The sequence below is a fragment of the Oryctolagus cuniculus genome, chromosome 12 (genome assembly GCF_964237555.1).
Source record: "Oryctolagus cuniculus chromosome 12, mOryCun1.1, whole genome shotgun sequence".
Classification (NCBI taxonomy): Eukaryota; Metazoa; Chordata; class Mammalia; order Lagomorpha; family Leporidae; genus Oryctolagus; species Oryctolagus cuniculus.
Genome location: NC_091443.1, coordinates 64909261 through 64931090, shown reverse-complemented (window position 1 = coordinate 64931090; position 21830 = coordinate 64909261). Strand labels below are relative to the sequence as shown.

At 65.5% G+C, this 21830-nt stretch overlaps 2 protein-coding genes across 5 annotated transcripts in view; one reads left to right on the top strand and one right to left on the bottom strand.

The window, feature by feature from the left end:
• SPTBN5 (spectrin beta, non-erythrocytic 5) overlaps positions 1 to 13278 on the top strand; it is a 40564-nt gene extending 27286 nt beyond the window's left edge. For 3 of the 4 annotated variants that reach the window (XM_051822496.2, XM_070054019.1, XM_070054018.1), the window contains 26 exons: positions 841 to 956; positions 1034 to 1148; positions 1564 to 1680; positions 1793 to 1914; positions 2127 to 2289; positions 2462 to 2650; positions 2871 to 2948; positions 3441 to 3613; positions 4079 to 4169; positions 4279 to 4416; positions 5550 to 5687; positions 5768 to 6024; positions 6187 to 6373; positions 6503 to 6715; positions 7661 to 7857; positions 7960 to 8164; positions 8312 to 8506; positions 9028 to 9192; positions 9368 to 9585; positions 9697 to 9898; positions 10031 to 10207; positions 10317 to 10421; positions 11462 to 11553; positions 11672 to 11754; positions 12366 to 12429; positions 12570 to 13278. In XM_051822496.2, coding sequence (XP_051678456.2) covers positions 841 to 956; positions 1034 to 1148; positions 1564 to 1680; positions 1793 to 1914; positions 2127 to 2289; positions 2462 to 2650; positions 2871 to 2948; positions 3441 to 3613; positions 4079 to 4169; positions 4279 to 4416; positions 5550 to 5687; positions 5768 to 6024; positions 6187 to 6373; positions 6503 to 6715; positions 7661 to 7857; positions 7960 to 8164; positions 8312 to 8506; positions 9028 to 9192; positions 9368 to 9585; positions 9697 to 9898; positions 10031 to 10207; positions 10317 to 10421; positions 11462 to 11553; positions 11672 to 11754; positions 12366 to 12429; positions 12570 to 12693 — 3924 coding nt within the window. In that variant the 3' untranslated portion in view covers positions 12694 to 13278. Of the gene's footprint in view, positions 1 to 840; positions 957 to 1033; positions 1149 to 1563; positions 1681 to 1792; positions 1915 to 2126; positions 2290 to 2461; positions 2651 to 2870; positions 2949 to 3440; positions 3614 to 4078; positions 4170 to 4278; positions 4417 to 5549; positions 5688 to 5767; positions 6025 to 6186; positions 6374 to 6502; positions 6716 to 7660; positions 7858 to 7959; positions 8165 to 8311; positions 8507 to 9027; positions 9193 to 9367; positions 9586 to 9696; positions 9899 to 10016; positions 10208 to 10316; positions 10422 to 11461; positions 11554 to 11671; positions 11755 to 12365; positions 12430 to 12569 lie in introns of those variants that run through there. The other variant, XR_011380861.1, reaches the window with a different exon arrangement.
• Positions 13279 to 13686: 408 nt separating this feature from the next.
• On the bottom strand, positions 13687 to 21489 carry PLA2G4B (phospholipase A2 group IVB). Its single transcript, NM_001204237.2, is given in 20 exon segments — positions 13687 to 13892; positions 13968 to 14154; positions 14591 to 14757; positions 14925 to 15104; positions 15201 to 15305; positions 15418 to 15555; positions 15675 to 15792; positions 15903 to 16125; positions 16241 to 16377; positions 17390 to 17525; positions 18169 to 18206; positions 18446 to 18529; positions 18679 to 18809; positions 19085 to 19139; positions 19349 to 19391; positions 19487 to 19527; positions 19834 to 19965; positions 20067 to 20203; positions 20430 to 20502; positions 21481 to 21489. Coding segments are annotated over 20 exon segments (2340 nt in total).
• Positions 21490 to 21830: the final 341 nt, after the last annotated feature.

The window sequence follows — 21830 nt, the reverse complement described above, 5'->3', positions numbered from 1 at the left end:
GCTAGAGTGTGCTCCTGGATGGAGACATTGTCTGTGTCCCCTTCAGTGTGACTCTCTCAGCACCTCCTCCTCACCCCCGTACCCCCTGCACACACCTCCCATTTCTCTTAGGTAGGATAGAGGAAGGAAATTGGGCAAATGCACTCACGAGCAGATCTTAGAGACCAGATGAGCTGACCTCACCCACCTGGTACAAGTAAGGAGGAGTTTTTTTTAAGGCTGCAGAGCTTAACCCCAAGACACCGCTGCCTACGGTGCAGTCACAGGCCCAGTGCCGCATGCGCTAGGCCTCAGCCAGCAGGGCTTGGATCCTGGCTCTGCCACAGGCAACCCCAGTGGCCTCTCTAAAAGGGACAAAGCACCAGACCCTGCCTCCCTGGGTGAGCTGCTGCAGGGAGAGCTGTGGGAACGTGAGCAAGCTCTAAACGCCAGCCAGCGGCTGGAAGCCTGCGGGCCCCTCCCCACGCACCTGTGAGCCTGCTAGGGTTGGAGTCTCTGCCACACAAGTCCTCTGCCTGGAACAGCGCAACCCCTGGGGGCAAAACTCCTATGTGGCCCCACCCCTCCCTCACCTCCTCTCTCGCGGAAGCTGTGTTTTAACTTGAAGGCTCCAGGTAAGGAGCCATGCCCACTCTCCCCGCCCTCCCCAGTCTGGGAGCGTTTCCTGGCCTTCAACGTGATTCTGGGGCTCCAGCTCCACGCCAATGCTGCTCGCTGCACCTGCCTCCCACGCCACAGGCGAGCTGCACCTCATGCTCCCGGGAGCCCCAGCAGACCCCCAGTGCTGAAGAAGGGGCTCCGAGAGGGTGGTGCCCATGTCCTCACCTGCTCTCCCCGTAGGACACAGGGGCTGACGCCTACCTCAGGAGCATCGATGCCTTGTCGCTGCGGCTCAAGAACCAGGACACCGAGGAAGTCCAGACCATCTGCTGGCGGCAAAGCCAGCTCCACAGCAGGCCAGTCCCACGCCTCGAGGCAGTGGGCAGGGCGGGGAGGGCCAGCCCCAGGCTGACTGTCCATCGACCCTTGCCAGGTGGGCGAGTTTCCATGGCAACCTGCTCAAGTACCAGCAGCAGCTCGAAGGGGCCCTGGAGGGCCACATGTTGTCCCAAGAGCTGGACGTCGTCACCGAGCGGATTGGGGAAAAGGTGAGTGGTCAAATGCAGGGAAGTGGGTGCTGCCTGGCATCTCCCAGGCATCCCGCCCCTCGTCCGCCTCTCCTTCACCGGATGCTCGGTGGCCGGTCCCACCAGGCGTCTGCCAGGACAGCCAGCCAAGCCTGTGTCCTTGGGGTCAACATCAAATGCAGACACAGAAGCCCCGTGGCAGGTTCGGGGGTCCATCCGCTTGGCTCCCCTCCGCAGACGTGCTGTGCTGTGCGGAGGCCAGAGCAGCCCCACTCTGTTTGCTGCAGCCCCTGAGCAAGCCCAGAGCACGCGAGGGTTCGCCCCAGGACCGGGTCAGCAGGCACAGAACTGTGGGCTGACTGCTGCCAAGATGGTGGCTGAGCAGCAAAGCAGCCCCGAAGCCTGGCCCAGCATGCCCCGCCCCTCTCCCCCGCAGGACGCCCTGATCCAGGCCCTGGGCGAAGGCGGGAGGAGCCTGGAGCACACGCAGAAGCTGCTGCGGAATCTCGAAGTGCTGGAACAGGAAGTGGGCCTCGTACAGGAGCAGGTGGAGGTGTGTGGCTGGGTACAGAGGCTGCCTCTGTGGGATCCTAGTGGACACAAGGCACAGTGGGGCTGCACGCTGGGGGCCTCCTGCCCAGCCTCTGACCGTGGCTGCCCCACAGTCCCTGGAGCGCAAGGCAAGCTGCCTTTGCCAGGCCAGCCCTGAGGCGGCCCTCAGCCTCATCTCCAAGCAGCGAGCCATGATGGACAGCTGGCGGCAGCTCCGGAGCAGGGCCCAGAAGCGGTACGCACCCATGGCCTTCGGCCCCAGCGGCTCCGCCCCACGCTTTCCCTGGGCTCCCGTTTTCCCCTGAGGGTCTGTGTTGTCACTGCCCTGTGCTCCAGCCCCCTAGTCCATGAGCTTTCTGGGGGCTGAATGACAGGAGAAGGTGCTGGTGGGCACGGGGGGTGAGAGGCTCAGGGACCCTGGGCCTAGCTGCTGAGCCCTCTGGGCAGGAGGGAGGCGCTGGAAGCCTTGCACCAAGCACAGAAGCTCCAGGCGGCGCTGCAGGATTTGCTGGTCTGGGCCCAGGGGTTGCGGGCCGAGATGGCCATACCCAGCACCCCCTGCAGCCCAGAGGAAGCCCAGAGCATGTTGGAAGGGCACCAGGCGCGCAAGGTGAGTGAGCAGGTGGGCCCGGCTTCCTCTCCTCATTGCCTGCCACCCTGTGCCCCCCACCTGTTCCTGGGTCCTTTCTCTTCCGTCCATACCTCAGCTGTCTTCCTGCCTCACCTGTCCCCTCTGGGCGTCCTCCAGCCCTGGCTGGGGTCTGAGCCCAACCCCATTCTAGGCCGAGCTGGACTCCCGGGCAGACAGCATCAGCCTGGCCCGGAGCACTGGGCAGCAGCTGCTCGCCGCTGGGCACCCGTCCGCCCCTGACATTCGCCGGGCCTTGGCTGCCTTGGAGCAGGAGCTGAGCAGCCTGGAGGGGGCCTGGCAGGGGCAGCAGCAGCAGCTGCAGCAGGCCCTGGAGCTCCAGGTACGCAGCGCCCCCTCCCCAGCCCCCAGCAGCCCCAGCCTCGGTCAAAGCTCAGGACGAGGCTTTCCCACCACTCCGGGCTCAGCTTGCCCACAGCGAGTCTGGCCTGCCAGGGGCACGTCCTGTGGAACCGAGGACCCCAGATCTCCTACCCAGTTCCCTCCACCTTCAGGGACTGGACCCTCTGTCCACTCTCTCCTGCCTTTTCCTTTCTTGCCAGCTGTTTCTGAGCTCGCTGGAGCGGGTGGAACGTTGGCTCTGCAGCAAGGAGGCCTGCCTGGCCGGCGAGGGGCCAGGGGTAGGTGCCTGGCAGCACTGGGGGTGGACTCCCAGGAGCCCTCCCGCCCCCACCCCGACACACCAGTCCCCGAGCAGTCCCTGCCCTGTCAATCTTGTTCTCTGGCCCTGGGAGCCTAGCGGGGGAGCGTGTGGCCCTGCCTCACTCTTGCCTCCTTCCCGCCGCCCCCCTCACATCTGCTGCTGTCCTGATCCCCATGGAGGCCCCCGGGAGCCCCCTGGGAATAATCGGAGTCCAGGTGGTCCTGGTGCGGGTGCAGTGGGGAGAGCGCTGGGAGGGAAAGCTTTGCCTGTTCTGGAAATGCGGATCCCTGCCCCTCGCCTCCTGGACGTCTGCCAGATCCCTGACCTAAAGTCAGAAGCAGCCCTGGGGTTGAGGGGTGTCTGGACTGGGCAGTGGCTTTGTGGAGGGTGTGGTAGGATGGCTGTCAGGGGGAGAGCTTAGGCTGAGAGGGGCAGCCCCATGGGCAGCGCAACCTCCCTGACCCCCCAGGACCCCCTGGCCCCCGTGGAGACCCTCCTGTGGAAGCACGAGATGCTTGAACAGGGCCTGGAGGTGCAGGCGGAGAACCTCAGCGCCCTGGAAGCTGCAGCCCATGGCCTGCTGCAGCGTGGACACCCCGAGGCCCAGAGCGCCCTGGGCAGGTGCCAGGCTATGCTGCAGAGGTACCTCTGGCTCTGGGGCGCTGGGGACTGCGGCAGGGTGGGGTGGTGGGCCCCAGGCAGCCCAGCCCTCCCTTTGCTGCCCTTCCGCCTCCCGGCCCGGGCTCACCAGCCTTTTCTGTGACATCAAGTGGCAGCCCCCTTCCTCCTTCCCCTGCTGAGATGAAGGGGAGTTCACAAAGAAGTTGCTACTGGGAAACAGGTGACCTGGACAGTGCTCGTGCACCATGGGCCATGCGGACTCAGACGGGCTCACTGCACCCAGCATAAGCACGGGGGCCACAGTTCAGCCCGTAACGGACACCGACACTAGGGAGCAGGGCACAGCGCGCCTTCGCGTAAAGGAAGCCCCGGGCTGAGGCTGGGAGGACCGGCAGGCGGCCTCGGCTGGAAGGGCGCACATGCGCACAGACTACACACAGCCCTGTGCCACCCAGGCCCCGGGCCCACGCGACCCTCCCCCCGCAGGAAGGAGGTGCTCTTGGGGCGAGCCAGTGCCCGCCGTTGCCAGCTGGAGGAGCTCGGGCAGCTGCACATGTTCCTGCAGGAGACCCACGAGGTTCCTTTTGCATGCGGGGAGTGACTGGGGGGGAGGGGCTCGCCCCGGGGTCCCTCAGAGGTTAGGGGCAGGGAGAGCCCTCCGCAGCAGACCCTCTCCGTGTGCCCAGATGGCCACGTGGCTGCGCGAGAAGAACCTCGAGGCCCTGGAAGAGGGCGGCCGGGACCCCGCCGAGCTGCAGGCGCAGCTGCAGGAGCTGCAGGCGGAGCTGGACGCCGGCACACAGCACCAGCGGGCGCTGCAGGCGGTGAGGCCCCCCCCGGGTGGGGGGGAGCGTGGGGCGTCGCGGGCAGCTGGGTCTGGGGCGGAATCCCGGGCGCAGCAGTCCTCGCGTGCTCACCCTACCAGTCAGTCGCGCAGGGAGAAGCGGTTGCCTCCCTGGGATACCCACACCAAAAATGGGGACTTTTTTTTTTTTTAGTGATTTTAGAGAGAAAAATTTTCAACTTTGTTTGAAAGGCATAGAGATAAGCAGAGAGATCTTCTATCTGCTGATTCGCTTCCCAAATGCCCACAACAGCTGCAGCTGGGCCAGGCCAAAACCAGTCACCAGGAGCTCCACTCAGGTCTTCCATATGGGAGGCAGGGTCCCACATGGGCCGTCACCTGCTGCCTCCCAAGTGTGCATTAGCAGGAAGCTGGAAGCAGAAGTGGAGCTGGGTCTCTGGTTAGGCACTGTGACATGGGATGTGGGTGTCTTAAGAGGCAGTTTAGGGGCCAGTGTCATGGCACAGCAGGTTAAGCTGCTACCTGCAGTACTGGTATCCCATATGGGCACTGGTTCGGGTCTCAGCTGCTCCAATTCTGATCCAGCTCCCTGCTGATGGCCTGGGAAAGCAGTGGAAGGCCCAAGTCCTGGGCCCATGTGGGAGATTGGGTGAAGCTCCTGGCTTCAGCCTGGACCAGCCTTGGTCATTGCAGCCGTTTGGGGAGTGAACCATGGAATGAAGATCGATCTCTCCCCCTCTCCCCCCTCCCCCTCCCCCTCTCCCTCTCCTTCTCTCTCTAACTCTGCCTTTCAAATAAATGATAAAAAGCTTAACCACTGGGCCAAGTGCCTGCCCTGAAGGTTACATTTTGAGGTGATCAGGGCTGGCACCCAGCAGCCCGGGGGTGAGAGGAGTCAGAGCAGCACCTTGTAGCATTCCCTTCCCTACCTGCAAAGGCAGGCCCTGACCCCGCCCAGTCCCCTCTGCTACAAAGTATTATAAACAAGAGCGGGGTCTCATCTCCTTTATGTGGATGGAGAACGCCAAGTTCAGGGAGGGTAATGCACTTGCGGAAGATCACACAGCCAGCTGCTGGTGCGTGGAGCTGGCACAGGTGGTGTGTGGAGCTGGCGCAGGTGCCCATGGGGTATGTGCTGCGCTGTGGCTGCAGGAGGGGCAGAGGCTGCTGCAGGGGGGCCCCTCAGCCTCAGAGACTGTCCAGGAGCGGCTGCAGGAGCTGGGGCAGCTCTGGCGTGAGCTGCAGACCAACAACCAGAGGAAGGCGGCCAGGCTTCGCGCAGCCTGCGAGGTGAGCCTGTGCGGACCACGGAGCGGCCGGATGGGGCTCTGGGCCTCCTCCCCGGCTGCCCACTGCGTATTCTGCTGCAGGCTGTACGTCTCCGACGGAGCGTGGAGGACCTGCAGAGCTGGCTGGAGCCCGTGGAGGCTGAGCTGAGAGGCCCCGTTGGGGGCCAGGACCTGCCTGCGGTGGACGAGCTGCTGGGCGCCCAGGGGGAGCTGGAGGCAACGGTGGAGAGGCAGGCCGCACGGGCGCAGGCCCTGCTGGGCCAGGCCCGGGCCTTCGAGCGGGACGGACACTGCCTTGGCCCTGACTTGGAGGAGCAGACCCAGCAGCTGCTGCGGAGGTCCCCGCCCTGCCCTGCCCTGCCCTGCCCAGAGGATGGTGCCCCAGCCTTCAGCTTGTGTCTGCTCGGCTTTGCCCCACCACAGCGAGGGGCACAGGGTGAGCTAGTGTGCCATCACTGGCTGGTCCTAATACCGACCGCCATGCCCCTGCCTCCGTGTAGGTTCCAGAACCTGAGGGAGCCCCTGCAGGAGCGTAGGGCAGCCCTGGAGGCCCAGAGCCTCCTCGTGCGGTTCTTCAGGGATGTCGAGGAAGAGATGGCCTGGGTGCGAGAGAAGCTGCCTCTGGCCACTGCCCAGGACTGTGGCCAGAGCCTGAGCGCCGTGCAGCACCTGCAGGAGAAGCATCAGGTAGGGGCCTCCCGCAGAGGTCCTGGGTCCTCCAGGAGGGGGACGGTGAGAGGCAACTCCTTGGGAGCAGGTCCTGGGGGTGCCCGCGTGTCCTGTAGCATCCCCAGTCCCCTTCCTCTTCCGCCACAGAACCTGGAGAATGAGCTGAGCAGCCACGAGGCTCTGACCCGGGTGGTGCTGGGCACTGGGCACAAGCTGGTGCGGGCTGGCCACTTTGCCGCCCGCGAGGTGGCTGCCCGGGTGCAGGAGCTGGAGGCGGCCATGGAGCACCTGCGGGCGGAGGTGGCGCAGAGGCGGCTGCTGCTGCGCCAGGCTCAGGAGGCCCAGCAGTTTCTGACGGAGGTGAGAGGGTGCTGCAGGTGCACGGGGCCCAGCCCTGGTGTCAGACACCCAGGGCGTGCGGGGCTGGCGGAACTCACAGGGAGCTCGGTCTCCTGCCCCCGTGGCCTCCCAGCTGCCCGTTTCCCAGAACACAGACCCGAGGCCTCTGCTGCAGCTCCTTCTAACCCAGTGGTTCTCGAGTGGCGCTTTGCGTCAGCATCATCTGCAGCCTTCTCCCTGCCGCTAGGCCAAGGCACCCTGCAGCGGTGAATGCAGTGGTAGAGGAAGCAAAATGCGGAGTGAGAATGAAAGGGGGCTGGCGCCATGGCTCAACAGACTAATCCTCCGCCTAGCGGCGCCGGCACACCGGGTTCTAGTCCCGGTTGGGGCGCCGGATTCTGTCCCGGTTGCCCCTCTTCCAGGCCAACTCTCTGCTGTGGCCAGGGAGTGCAGTGGAGGATGGCCCAAGTGCTTGGGCCCTGCACCCCATGGGAGACCAGGAGAAGTACCTGGCTCCTGCCATCAGATCAGCGCGGTGCACAGGCCGCAGCACGCCGGCCCTGGCAGCCATTAGAGGGTGAACCAACGGCAAAAAAGGAAGACCTTTCTCTCTGTCTCTCTCTCTCACTGTCCACTCTGCCTGTCAAAAAAAAAAAGGACGAAAAGGGACGAAATGTGGCGCTGCTGAGTGACTGAAGCAGTCTGCACTGAGGAACGGAGAATGAGGTGTCTTTATCATTCATGTGCTGGGGGAAGATGGCCCCGGGCCCTGGAGCATTGCACTCAGGCCTCTGCTCCAGACCCCAGGACGCTATAGGGGTAGGGCCCAGGCAAGGAGGCATCAGACCCCTCAGTGACCCCCATGTGGGTACAGCCGGGCTGAGCGCCTCTGCTCTAAAGCCCTCGTGCCCTAGGCCGGGGCCCTCCACGGCATCTCCCAGGGGAACCTCTGCTATGTCACCCTAGCTCCTGGAGGCAGCATCCTGGCTGGCTGAGCGGGGCTGTGTTGTGGACAGTGAGGACATGGGCCAGGGTGCTGAGGCCACACGGGCCCTTCTGCGGCGACTGGAGGCCACCCGGAGAGACCTGGAGGCCTTTGGGCTACGCTTGGAACGGCTGCAGCACACAGCGGCACTGCTGGAGAGCAGGCAGAGCCCGGAAAGGTAGGGGGGAGGGCAGGCGGAGAGCAGGAGGCAGCCTAGGCTGCCAACCTGGTGGGGGGGTCGGCGGAGGGGGCTCTGGCCCAGGCTGCCTTCCTGCCCCAGCCCCCAGGTCCTGGCCCAGATGCAGGTGGTGACAGAGGCCCACGCGCAGCTGCTGCAGAGAGCGGAGGCCAGGCGCCGAGGCCTGCAGGAACAGCTGCAGGTGCACCAGCTGGAGCACGAGACCCTGCTGCTGGACACCTGGCTAAGTACCCAGGTGGCCGCCGCCGAGTCCCAGGACCACGGGCAGGACCTGGAGGGCGTCACGGTGAGTCTCTGGGCTGAGCCTGAGTAGGCACGGAGGCTGGGGCGTGAGCAGGGAGGGAGCTGCAGTGGGAGCTCTGGGCCAATCCCTGTGGTTCTGGCACCAGCTTCCCCCCTGCAGAGTGACCCTCCCTGCCGCACCCCCTCGCAGGCGCTGGAGGAGAAGTTCGATGCTTTCAGCAAGGAAGTACAGAGCCTGGGTCAGGCCCGGGTGCAGGCCCTGGGGGAGCTGGCAGACAGCCTGGACCAGGCAGCCCCCCACGGCTCTCTCCACGTTCAAGCCCAGAGGAGCCGCATCCAGGCTGCCTGGGAGAGGCTGGACAAGGCCATGAAAGCCCGCAGAGAGGTAGGGCCCACCTGCCTGGCTTCAGCCAAAGCCACAGTGACCTGGGGGCAGGCGCGGGGCCTCTGAGCACCTCACATGTCTAAGGAGAGACGGAAGCTCCCAGAAGGCACACACTTGGTGGCTCCAGGTCAGCACAGCGCCCCCTGCATCCATGCCCCCTCTGAGTGCGGTCAGTGCCTCTGCACGGGAGTGCAGCCTTCGGCTTCCTGCCGCCTTGGTTCTCAGCCTCAGCTGGTAGCTTCGTATCAGAGCAGCCCCTGGCAGACCTAGGGCACCCAGCAGATGCCCCTCTGTGCTTTCCTGGCCCAGCCTGGGCCAGGGCCCTGCCCTGCCATCGGGTGCACACCAGAGGCCGCCCCTGCGAGCCCAGTGCGTCATTCACATTTCCCAGCCAGATGGGGCTGCACCTGAGGGTCCCCACGGCCCCTTGCTCAGAGGAGGTGGCCACAGGCTGTCTCCAGGAAGAAGGCAGGGGAGCAGAGCTCAGCCCCAGCAGCCTCGTCCACCCCCCACCCCCCCAGAGCCTGGCCGCGGTCCGGGAGCTCCGCAGCTTTGAGCGGGCAGCAGCCGGGCTGCGGGGCTGGATGCAGAAGCAGATGGCCCTGGTGCAGGGAGCCCTGCATGGCCACACGTGTGAAGACCCCTCCTGTGTGAAGACACTGCAGCAGCAGCACGGGCGCCTGGAGGTGAGAGCCCTCGCGCACCCGAAGGAAGGCCTGCCCCCTGCAGAGCCCTCTCTGGGGAGGGCAGGGGCCCCCAGCTGTCTCCAGCTGCCCCCCAGAAGGGCCACGTGGGGACCCTTCCCTAGACTGTAGCCTGAGCCTGTCCCTGGGGGAGACACGCCTGCTCTTGTGGTTGTAGAGGGAACTGGCAGCCATGGAGAAGGCGGCGGCCCGGTTGCAGATGGAGGCCCGGTGTCTGGGCCAGCGCCACCCTGAGGCTCAGGAGGGCCTGGCTGAAGAGCTGGCCAAGGTGCAGGAGGCCTGGGCCACCCTGAAGGCCAAGGCCCAGGAGCAGGGCCAGCAGCTGGCACAGGCCGCCCAGGGCCACGGCTTCCTTGCGCGCTGTCGGGAATTGCTGTAGGTGGCGTCTTCCCTTGGCCCCTGGCTGGATCCTGCCCTGTGGGGTGGGGGCGTGGCAGCTCTCCAGGCTGCCCCGCCCTGACAGAAGCTGCTTTCCCTGCCCTGCAGAGCATGGGCTCAGGAGCAGAGGGCGCTGGTGGCGGCAGAGGAGCTGGCTCAGGACGTGGTGGAGGCAGAGCGGCTCCTGGGGCAGCACGAGGAGCGGGGGCAGGACATCGAGGAACACGGCCTGCAGGCCCAGGCCCTGCAGCAGGAAGGGCGGCGGCTGCTGGACCACAGCCCTTTCCTGACCCCAGCGCTGCAAGCGCAGGTGTGCCTGGGGGCAGCCCCACGCCCAGGGCCTCTGAACCCCTGGAGGTGTCGCGGCCTCCCCTCTGCTCCCTACTGGCCCCGGGTGGGAGCGCTGGCTGCGCACTCACCCGCAGCAGCCCCTCCCCGCCAGGTGGCAGAGAGCCTGCAGGAACTGGAAGGACAGCTGCAGGAGCTCCAGGAGGCCTGGGCCCTGGGCCTGCGGCGCTGCCGGGAGCGCTGGGGTCTGCGGAAGCTGCGGCAGGAACTGGAGCAGGCTGAGGCCTGGCTGGCCTCCCGGGAAGGCCTCCTGCTGGAGCCCAACTGTGGGGTGTGTCTGGCAGCCCCTGCCCCGGGGGGGCCCCTGGCTGCGCTGGCGTGGGGGGAGGGGTGCTCCCGGTGCCCAGGAGCCGGGCCTCACCCGCCTTGCTTCTCCCCAGCGTTCGGTGTCGGAGGTGGCATTGCTGCTCCACAGACACCAGGACTTGGAAAAGCTGCTGGCCGTGCAGCAGGAGCATGTCGCCCGCCTACAGGAGCCCGTGGAGGTGGGACACCCCCCCCCCCGCCTCGGCCTGCAAGTCCGCCCTCCCCAGGGCCCCCCTCGGGGTGTTCCCTTCAGGGAAGCTCCATCCATGCCTGTGGTACCATCGCCCCAAGATGCAGGTGGGGTAGGGTGCCACCTGGACAAGGGGGGCGGGTCTCCGGACCTTAGGCAGGCAATGGCCACTGAAGAGACTGCGCCTCTCTGATGGGGTGGGCAGCCCAGGCATTACCTGCTCTGGGACCTGCCTCACCTCGCCCCTGCCCCAAGATGCAACGGGCTGGTGCAGGTGCCAGGTACCAGGAGAGCTGACAGCTGTCCAGGGTGGGCCCGCCAGATGCCGGGCCCCAGGAGCACAGCTCGGCCCTGCAGCCCTGGCCCCCGCAATGGGAGCCCAGTGGGGCAGGGGCCATGGGGGCAAGACCCACACCCTGAAGCTGGCCCTGAGGTTCCGGGAAGCGGGCTGCTGGGTGTGGGAGCTGAGGGGCACCAGGAGGGGACAAGGTCAGGAGAAGTGGGGTTGAGCCCACCTTCTGGAGGGGCCTGCGCTGAGCTGGGGATGAGCCCGGGCCCCAGCCTGCGTTGCCAGGAGACAAAGGCTGCCAGGGAGGGACACTGGGTTTAAGCAGCAGATCCAGCTCTGCAGCCCCTCCCCGGGGCCCGGGTGAACTGCCCTCCACTCTGGACCCTTCACAGAAGCTGCCCGCCCGGAGGGGAAGGGGCTCTTCCTGCTCCTTTCCTTGCTTTCCCTAGCAGAGCCCCTCACAGTCTCCCTCCTCCCTAGGTGGGGACCTCACTCCTAGGCCTTGCTTTGCCTAGGTGGCCCTGGACACACATGGCCAGGCTGTAACAAGGCCCAGCAGTAGCTGTCCACTGGCCTTCTTGCCCTCTGTCCACAGCCCAGCCCCAGCCCCAGCCCCTGGGGCAGCTGTTCGGGAACTCCTGAGCCGCCCCAGAAATGAGAGGTAGGAAAGGGCCCCAGGCAGCAGAGGCCACACGGGAAAGCGGAGATGGCCACAATGATCTGTCCTGGTCTCTGCACAGACAGCGGCTTTCACACGCCCCCTTGCCTTCATGGAAGCCCACTGCAAGCAGCTGAGGGACCAACGCACCAAGAGCCAGTCTTTGTGCGTGAGGTGAGATGGGGACACGTGGACTCAGGCCTGGCCTCCCAAGCGGCCACCAGGCTGAGGGGCTGGAGGCAGGGGCCAGAGGGGAGGAGGTGGGTGTGACCCCCGGCTGTCGGTGTGCCAGGCCCAGCAGCGAGGACAGCCTGCAGGCAGCACCAATCGAAGAGCAGGCCGAGAGCTGGCAGCCGGCCCTGGGCAGCACAGCAGGTGTGTGGGGCTCGGTGGTGGGGGAGAGGACGGGGGAGGGACGCCGACCCCTGGTCCCCAGGTTCCTGAAGTGGGTGGCATTCTATGCTTCCCCAGAGTTGCACATTCGCCTGTTTCTCCCCAAGAAATGAGGGTCTCAGCCAATTTAAGGCCCAGAGGGGTTAAATAACTTGCCTGAGGCCACACATCTCAGGTCAGCAGAGCTGGGGCCCCTGTCCCTCCAGGAGCTGCCCAGGCTGTGCTGCCCCATCCTGGCCAGTGCTGCGTGCCCCCTCGCCGGGGGGCTCTGCAGTGACCCGCCTGGGTTCCACTACCAGCAGCACTGCCGCAGCCCACGCTCCCTTCACGGCCCCATGGGCCAGGGCTGCAGGGGTGTGCCCAGGACATGTGCTGGGAGCCGCACAGGCCCTTATCCTCTACTGCGTTCCTGGCTCCGTGCCTCACGGCGTCCACTTCTGCAGGCCCCTTCCGAGACTCCGGAGAATCTCAAAGGGGTGCCGGGTCATTTGCTTTCACAGCTCCCCCTCCTGAGGGCCAGGCCCCAGTGGGAGCCCTGGAGCAGGGAGGGCTGGGGCCACCAGGGCTGCTCTAGCTCTCTCCTTGCTCTGTAGCCCCCACAGCCAATCCTGTCGGTGGCATGGTGGCAGCGCAGTCCAGCGTGGGCACTCGGCTCAGGTAGGACATGGGGAGGGGGGAGCCTGTGCCCAGGCCCAGGGCACTACTGGGGTGCAGGGAGACCCCCGCCCTGAGGGCAAACCTGCTGCCTCCCACCTGGGACGGCAAAGACCAGGCCATAAGGCGCTCTCTCCCTGCAGCTCGGACAGCAATCTCCTCCCCGGGGCTCACCCCACCTCGGCCTTGCCCTCTGCACTGGAGGAACCCCCGCGGGTCACAGGGCCTGCCCCAGAAGCTGCCCCTGGCTCCCCACACCAGCCCTAAGATGAGTTCCTGGCCCACGTTGGAATGCCTGCCCGCATGTCCACGAGGCTGCTCGGCTATGGATTGTGGGGCTAAGAAGAGATCTACTAACACCCCCCACCCGTCTCTCCCAGCTCCAAGCAGGGGGATTTGAAGCTGCCTGGGAGAAGAACCTCAGGGCCCCTCCTCCAGGATGCAGCCCCGCCCCCACCCCCTCCCACAATGCCCCCGGGGTGCCAGTCTGTCCCGGAGATGCTGTTACTGAAGGGACAGTTCCTGTCCTGGGCATAGCTGGAGCAAGCCAGGGGGCTGAGAGAGCACCTAGCTCCCATTTACCACCCCTCACTGGCAGCTGCCCATTAGCCTAGAAAGAAGCGGGTGTCCAGGGAGGCTGCAAGAAGATCCAAAGGTGGCCCAGGCCCGAAGCCGTCGTCTCCCTGCAGTGAAGCCTCCAGGTCACCTCCCACCCCTGGGCGCAACAGGAGGGGACCAGAATAAGACCCAGGGCCCGGCCCCCCAGGACCCGCCTCTGGCTGGAGTTCCCTGTTGGACAAGGGGCCTCTCCTGAAGCTATGCTGCTGCTCTGATGCATCTGGTCCTGCGTCTGCCACGCCCACTCGTGGCAAGAGAGCCCTGGACCACACCCTGAGGTCGCTCCCACGGGCCAGGCCAGGGTGGCCCCGGCTCAGGTACATGGACGTGAGCAGGTGTCCTGATCTTTGGGGGCCGCCCGCGCTGACAAACACTCTGCAAGGTACAAGGGAGACGCTTCCTTTTGTTTTTAAACCAGTCCTTGTGCTGTGCATCCCTGAACGCCCGCCCCTCCTTCCTGACAGCAGAGACCCTCAGCCATGGTCTCGGTCGCTGTAATGTCCAAAGCTCCCCTGGAGGCAGTGACCCAAGCCCCTCTGCTCACAGGCCCTGGCAAGCATGGCCGCAGAGCTGGGCCTGGGCTTCTGAGCCCCCGGGGGTGGGGCAAGAGACGCCGCAGGGCCGCGCCTGCGCAGTCTGCCTTCACTGGCGCCGCTGCCTGCGCTGCACGGCCTGGCGCAGGGCCTCCAGCAGCCGCTCCCGGTTGTTGCAGATGTTGTAGCGTGTCAGGCGCAGCAGCTTCTCCGTGTCCTCGGGGCTGTAGGTCACCTTGGTGTAGTGGTAAGGCGAGTCTGAAGGAGACAGGTTCACGGTCCCCGCTGCCTCGTCCTCAGCTGTCCGCCGCACCCCTGTGGAGAGAGGACCGCCAAGGTCACCAGCGAGGCAGGGGGAGGGGAGTGGGGCGGGGGCCGGCCGTGGCTCACCGGGGGCCGAGTGCTCCCTGAAGGAGGTGTTGACCAGCGGGAAGTGCAGCACCACCGGGACCTCGGGCTGGGTGGGGGTGGCGAAGACGTGGCACTCCTGCGGCTGCTGCTGCTCCTCCGGGCTGGGCGCGATGGGCGGGAAGGGGATGCCCTGCTCCTGGCAGAAGCGGCCCAGGAGCTGCAGCTGCTGCAGGGGCACAGCAGAGGGGTCAGCGGGCGGCCCGCAGCGTCCCCCGGAGCTCCACAGGGGGCTGGCTGACCGCGGAGGTTTGCTGGGACACAGGACCCGGTGCCTGACCCCCGCGAAGACTAGAGGCGCACCTCCCCCCTGCAGTCAGTCAAGACCCTGAATAAAGGCTCTAACCCTCACCATCCTGGGCTGCTGTACCTAGGGGAGACATGGTGCCCTGAAATGGGGGGAGGGATCACACAACCCCATAGCAGGTGCATCCCCAACAGCCAGTCCCTAAAAGGGTACGAATGCAGCCAGGGGGGCCTGAGACAAAAGCGACTCTGCACAGGGAGCAGGGGGAGTTGATCTGTTCCCCAGAGAGTGACTGGCAGCTCCTGAGAGAAGCTGGACCGCCCCGGGGGCACGGGAGGCCAGGCCGGGATTACCGCACCTGGAAGGCGCCGTGCAGGTTGTAGTCCAGCGACAGGATGAGGTCCACCTCCCGGGTGGGCTGCAGGAGGGGCAGGCAGCTGGTGTTGATGAGGTACCCGACGTCCAGAAGGCAAAGGTGGGCCTCTGCAGGCGTCAGCTGGTTGGGGAGCCCATCCAGCTTCGTGGCTGCAGGGGTGGGTGTCAGACTCCTCAGGGCTAATGACGGCGGCACAGGTCTCGGACCCCTGCTATTTTTCTGCTGAGGTAGCAGCACCCCCACCCCCCACACACACAGGGGAGAGGAGCCCGGTTGGGGAGAGGAGGGGCCAGGACCAGGAGGGACAGGCAGGTACCTTTCCAGGTGGAGAAGTGAGGGTGCTGGAAATAGTCCTTGTGGAAATGGAGGCCGCGCAGGAAGTTGTGGGTGGCCTGGGCCAGGGGGCGCCTGGTCAGGAGGTCGGTGAAGAACCCAGCGATCTTGCCCGCTGTGCTGGGCGGCTCCTCTATCTTCAGATGGGGGACCTGCTCCTTATCTGCACAGGTTGGAAAGTGAGCACTGGGGGACCCACAGGTGCCTAGGCCCCACCCCTGGCCACCCCCCTGACCGAGTGAAGAGCCCCAGCACCTACCTAGGCTGGCCCGATTCTGGGCCCAGCGGTCCCAGAACTCGCCGGGCTCCGAGGCCCAGTACAAGCTGTCCTGGAGGCTGGCCGCATACAGGTTGCTCCAGATACCTTGAGGGGTAGACCGGGGGGGGGGGGGCACTGTCACAGCCCATCCTGCACTCAGAAGCTTCACTGTGAACAGGGCGGGGACCCCCTCACCCTGCCTTCCAGACCCCCTTACCTTCCAAGAAGCAGATGCGGGACTCGGGGAGCCGCTTCACCAGGCGCCCCATGAAGAACTCGGAGCCGAAGAGCTCGGCAGGGACGAAGGCGCCGTATTTAGGGAAGCCGACCTCGTACGGGGAGAACTCGCACCACTCTGCAGGGAGGCCGCACGCTCAGCTTCAGGGCCCACAACCTGCCCATGCACCCACGGGCTTCACTGCAGGGCAGCCCAAGGCCCAGGAGGCAGGGAGGACCCGCCCCTCGCCCACTCACCCCCAAATTCAAAAGTGGTCAGGCCCTGCTCCTTGGTGTTGAGGGCACAGTAGATGGGCAGGGGGTTCTGGCCCCGATTCACAGCCTCCCGTTGATCAGAGAGTTTGTGGTCACGGGGCTAGGGAAAGAAGAACCCTTGACCCACGGCTGCTGGGTGCCTAGAGCCCCCCCCCGCCCTTGCCGCCCAGTGCTGCTCCCCTGGGGCTCCAGCCCCCACCCCTGCCCCACCTGGCCGTGCAGCAGCGCCTCATTGACAAGGGCCCACAGGTTGGTGAAGCAGGGCGGGTGGCCCAGGTGGGCGCGCTCGGCCAGCTCCCGCCGGTATCGCTGCAGCTGGCTGGGGGCCAGCACGCCCAGCTTGCTTTTGGTCACCCGGGTCTTCAGCAAGTCAGTGGGCCCTGCCAGGTCCTTCTGGGACCACTCTGGGTCCTCGTAGAGGCTGGCCAAGGCCCTGAGAAAAGCCAAGATCAGGGAGGCTGTCACCAAAGGCCCCCATCCAGAGCAGCAGCTGCTGTGAGGTCTCAGGGGCCTGGCACCCCCTCACACCCCACAGGCACCCAGCTCACCAGGTGGAGCCGGAGGCCCCCGTGATGTAGGAGACGCAATCCAGGAGGCCCAGCTCCTGCAGGCCAGCCAGCTGCCCATACAGGGAGGTCATCGCCCGAATCCCACCCCCTGTGGCCATGACAGCTACCACTGGGACCTAGAAGAGAGGACAGCCACGCTTGGGGACGGCCCAGGGAGGGGGGAGCAGCAGGTCAAGGGGCTGCTCGGCTCACCCAACAGGTCTGGTCGGGGGCAGTGGCTGGCGTCCCAGCCGAGACACTGCTGGGGATGCCCACATCCCACACTGTGGTGCCTGGACCCAAGTCCCAGCTCCGCTAGGCCCAGCTGCCTGCTAATGAGCACCCTGGGAGGCGGCAGACAATGGCTCAAGTACCTGGGTCCCTGCCACCCACAGGGGAGACCCAGATGGAATTCCTGGCTCCTGGCTTAGGTCTGGCTCAGCCCCAGCTGCTGCAAGTATTGGGGAGTGAAGCAGTGAGTGGGAGATTTATTATTATTTATTTGAAAAGCAGAAAGAAAAGACCTGGTCAGTGGTCTCAGGATTAGTGCTGAGCCGGCCATGCCAAGGGGATCAGCCACAGACCCCCCAGGTTCAGGCTGCTCAAGCTAAGAGAACTTCAGGGCAAACAGCCCAGTGGAGGGCCAGGCCTCATCTCCTTACCCCTGGCCCCCAAGGAGGCTGCAGATCACTTAAAGTCCTGAAGCCACCTCAACAGTCTCCCCCACAGCCTCTCTCTCCTTACAAGAAGTCATTCCCCTGGGAGACAGCCCAGTCTGACCTGAAGCTCCTGGGACGAGGGACCAGCAAGCCACTTCAGACCAGGAGACTGTTGCACTCATCATTCAGAGCAGGCCCAGTCTCAAAACCTAGGCAGGCTCAGGCCCAGGCCCAGGCCCAGCAGACAGAGGAAGGCCGACCCCACAGGGCAGCTCCCATCTGCAAGCTCCAGGTGCCTCCCGCACTGCACTGCTCAGCACCTACCACACCCCTGACCACACTGAGAGAGGGAAGCAGAGCAGGAATGGGCAGATGGGAGGCAGCTACAAGCCAGGCTGGCACCAGCTTGGGTTGAGTTATAGCACAACAGGCTCCAGTTTTAGCACTGGGCCTGGAGACGACCCCACCCAATCCAGCACAGCCCCCAGACCTCGTCCTCCTGCAGGTCTCTGTCCAGCTGCAGGGCCTGCTTCAGGGCCTTGGCCACCACCTGCTTCCGCCTGCTCAGGAAGGCCTGCTCCTCCGCGCAGAGCCCACAGCCCAGGCGCACCGCCAGCTCCCTTGGCCTGGGGGAGGAAGAACCCACGGGGCAGCTGTTAACTCTTCCAGGGAAGGCAGGGGAAGCTGGGCCTGCAGGACCTGCCAGCCCAGGGCTCCCCAACCTCTGCCCTTGGCCACACCTGTGACACCTGTAGGACCCAGACATCCCAAAGAGGCATGAGGAATACAGCAGAGCACACAGCAGGCCAGGGAGGTTACTGGGCCCCAGGTGCGCGTGAGCCTCTCATAGGACCGGACCATGAAGCCCACTGCCACCAACTCCAAGAAGACTACAAAGGGGCAGGGAAGTGGAAGCGATGGCCCCATCCCATGGCCGGGGGAGGGGTGCTTTCCCTAGGGAAGCGGTCCAAGGTCCACCCACAGCAGCAGTCGCCTAAGGGGCACCCCTTCCCCTCCCTAGACCAGCGCCCCCTCCCCATTCTTCTAACTAAATATTTACTAGGCGCTCCCGGAGTGCTGGGTGGGCACACGGGTTTCCCACCAAAGCACAATCCCAAAAAAGCCCTTAGGAAACCCACCTAGGTGCACCGAGCTCCCTCCCGGCACTTCCTGTGCCACCCACAATAGTGGACAGGGCGCCTGGGCCGGGAGCTGGGCCAGCTGGCCTGTGCCACCCCTCCCCGTGTCACCCTCACCCGCACCTCTCACCCTGCTTCCTTCTTCAGCTCCACCCTCATCAGGGGCTCCTGAAACCACAAACGCCCCTGTCACAAAGGTTGCCCCCCCACACACACACACCCCAGACCGCGTTCCTTTAGCCCAGCCTCAGGTACCCTTGGGCTCCAACCAGCTGCACAGGGCCCTTCCTGCCACACAGCTGGCTCTTGCACTTGTCCACGCGTGGCCCAAGTAGGAAGGTGGCCCCTGAAGCTGGGCCCTGCCCAGCCCGCCCGCACTCCCAGCTTCCGCAGCACACAGCAGCTACCTGGGACGTGGGGAAGACGAGCCGCACCAACTGGCCAGAGGGCAGCGCCTTCAGAGGCACCTTCAGCTGCTCCTGGGGCGCATCCTGCAGAGGCCAAAGGCAGGAGCCCCCAGAGTCTCTGCCGCTCTCCTGGCACAGACCACCGCACCTCCCTCGGGCTCCTCCCGCCGGCAGCGGGGGAAGGGGAGCCAGGCAGACTCTAGGCCCCTGCCTCAGGGGAGCAAGGCCCCTACCTGCAGGTGAATACGGAGCTCCTGCTCCCAGCAGGCTGGGCAATGGAAGCGGAAGGGGCCGGAGCCCACCGAGGCCTCCTGTGGACTCTCACAGGCTCCGGGAACCACCAGCCGAACCCTGCCCCCCGACTCTGGGAACAGGAACCAGAGCTGAGAGGCCAGGAGTGAGCTCTTTGCCCAAGGGTCCCTCGTCGTGTCTGAGGGGCCCGGGGGTGTGCCCAGGCTGAGGCCGGAGGAGCGTCCCCGCGCCCCAGCCTCTGCAGAGGACTTCGGGAAAACGCTCAGGCCCTGAGGAGGCCTGGGGCTGATTCACCCCGACCCCTGCTCTGCTGTGGGCCACGCAGGGCAGCTTGTGCGAGGTCCCTGCAGGGCCTGTCAGAAAGGGGCATGGGGGCTGGGGACTCACCCTTCTGGTCCCCCATGTCTGTCAGGTGCACATGCAGGCAGGAGAGCTCCCGGGCCTGAGCCGTGAACAAAGCCCTCGGTCAGGGCCGCCCCGGGCCGCGGCTGCGCCCTCTTCCTGTCCAGCACCTCTTTACCCAGGTCCTCAGTTATCAAGCACTTGCTTGAGGCTGTGCTTTCCTGAGGACCGGAAACCCCAAACTCTACCCAGCCCAAAGCAGCGAGGGGGTCCCAGGCCCACCCCCCAGGGAGCGCAAGCCCAACTCACCACCAAGATGCCATTGCTGGCCAGTTGCTCGGCACCTTCTGTCCTGGAAGAGGCGCCATGACCTCAGCAGGAGCCCTGGCTCTCTCCCACGGGGGGCAGCCCCCCACTCCCACCCAGCTCCGCCCGTGGCTCACTCACAGACTCTGCAGCCGAAACTCAACTTCCAGCCGCTCTTCACCCTGGAGAGGGAAGCCAGTGAGGAGAGATGAGGTGCACGTATGCGTGTGCAGACCCCACCCCAGACGCCAGAGAGGGCTGCTGGGGAGGGGCCTCGTGTGCCCGTGTGCCTCGTGCTGCTCCAGTAGTTGGCTGCCCTTCGGCTTGCAGGCCAGGGAAGCAGCTCAGGGTCAGGACTGCTCCGAGATGGACAACAGTCCCTGCTGGCCGAGGCCTCTGGGATGCCGGGAAGGCCGGACCAGTCGCTGCAGAGCAGGGCTGTGCCCCCACCCTGCCGGGCATGCCCACTGCCCTGGAAGCAGCCTTGCCTGGGCGCGCAGTGAGAAGCTCTCCCGCCGGAACTCGCCCACCCGCAGGGTCCCCACATCAAACAGCACTGACAACACGGCGTCATCTTTGGTCAGCAGGTCCTGGTCAAAGACTCTCAGTTCCACAACATTCTGCAAAGGGAGAGGGATCAGGGGAGAAGGTGAGCTGGGACGGGAACGAGGGGCTGGGAGAGGCTGGGGCCGGGGGACAGGGCTGTCCCTGCCTGGCCCACCTTCAGCTGGCTGTGGATTCGGAAGTGAAAGCTCTGATTCCAGATGGGGCTTCTGCTGTTTTTCACTGTGCGCGTCTGCAGCCTCTGGCTAGAGGCCGTGGGCAGCCAGAGAGTCACGTAGCAGTCAGAGGGGGTCACTGCAGGAAGCAGGAAGAGGGTCCAGCAACGCCGACACCTGCCAGCCGCCTCCCACTTCCCCCCCTGACCCAAAGACTCATGTACAACGGGGCTGGGCCCCAGCTGCCTGCTTCCTCCCCGAATCCCCTCCCATGAACTCCCCCTGGGCCTGCCCCACGGGGAACCCAGCTGCAGTGCCCTCCTCCTCCCTCAGCTGGCATCGGCCCAGGGAAGCTGCACACTCACCGAGGTCCTTGGAGGGCAGCCCGTGGGCCTGCAGGACACGGACGGTGAGCAGGCAGCTCCCGGGCACCTTGGCCTATAGGGGAGGGAGGGGGCAGGTCGGAGGCAGGCGGACAGGGTCCAAGGTGACAGGGGCCACAGGGTGGGGTGGGGGCTTGTACTGAGGCCCTCTGCCCTAAATCCCAATCCACAGGGGTCATGAGTGCGCAGCCTGCCTCTGCCCCAGCAGGATCGCCATCAACAGGCGCTAAGGCATCTCCGGGATCCCTGCCAGCACCAGCACACGCCCTGGGCCAACTCTGGGCAAGTGCGTCACATCCATGAGCCCACGCATCACCCGCCTGACCTACGCAGGGGCACTGTTCCTGATGACCAAGCCCAGGAGGAAACTGAGGCATGCAAGTTAAGCAGACCCGTGCCCAAGTGGGGACCGGACCCTGGAGCAGGCTGGCTCCACACATAGGACCCCCCGGTCCTTCTCCCGAGAGGCCGCTGGGGGACACAGGCTATGGGGTAGGGGAAGAGGCACCTCAGGGCCCTTGGCTGCTCCCTGTAGCGTTCCGCAGGGCAGGGGTAGTAGCTACAGCTCCAACTGCCCACAGACTGGCAAGTCCCCCGGTCCTAGAGTCCAGCTAGGGCTGGTCCCCACACAGCTCCCTCCAGACCTCCGCTCCAGCAGATGGGTCAGGCCGGGGAGGCCTGTGCCAGTGGTCCTACCTTGTGCTCTTCAGCCACGCCCCTGAAAGGGCCATGAGGGCTACATCAAGAGAGCTCCCTGGCTCAGGGGCAGAGCTGGGGATGCTCACCCACCTGTGTCAACCCCAGGGCTCTCATACCCCAAGCAACTGAGACAGGCGCAGCAAGCAGCCACCTCCCTCTGGGCCCCAGGACAGCACCGGGGAGCCTGAGTTCCCAGGACCACTCTCAGGGCAGAGAGCCTGGGATGCTCCTGTCCCTGGGCTTCTGCTCACTGCCCTGGCCATCTGTACACCCAAACAGCGAAGGTTCTCTACCACACCGGAGCCACTAGGCCCAGCGTCCCGCAGGGTCCTACCAGAGCCATGAGGCCGGGTCCTCAGGAGCAGCAGGGATGGGCAGTGGCCACAGGACCTCGACTGTCAACTCTTCAACCTGGAGCCAGGGGTGTCCCAGCTGGCACTGAGCTCCTCCCTGGTCCCTCCCACCACCTCCTCCACTCCACCCAAGCCCCACACCAACCCTGAACCAGACACCTGTCCAGGAAGTGAGGCAACCAAAACCTACACTCAACCTGCTGACACCCCTGTGGCGTCAACTCAGCTCCCTGGAGCACCTGCTCTCTCCCCGCCCGGCCCTGAAGAGGAAGAGAGGGCCCAGGAGAGCCTGAGTCAGGGGCCAGCACACAGAAAACCAGAGTGGGCCCCA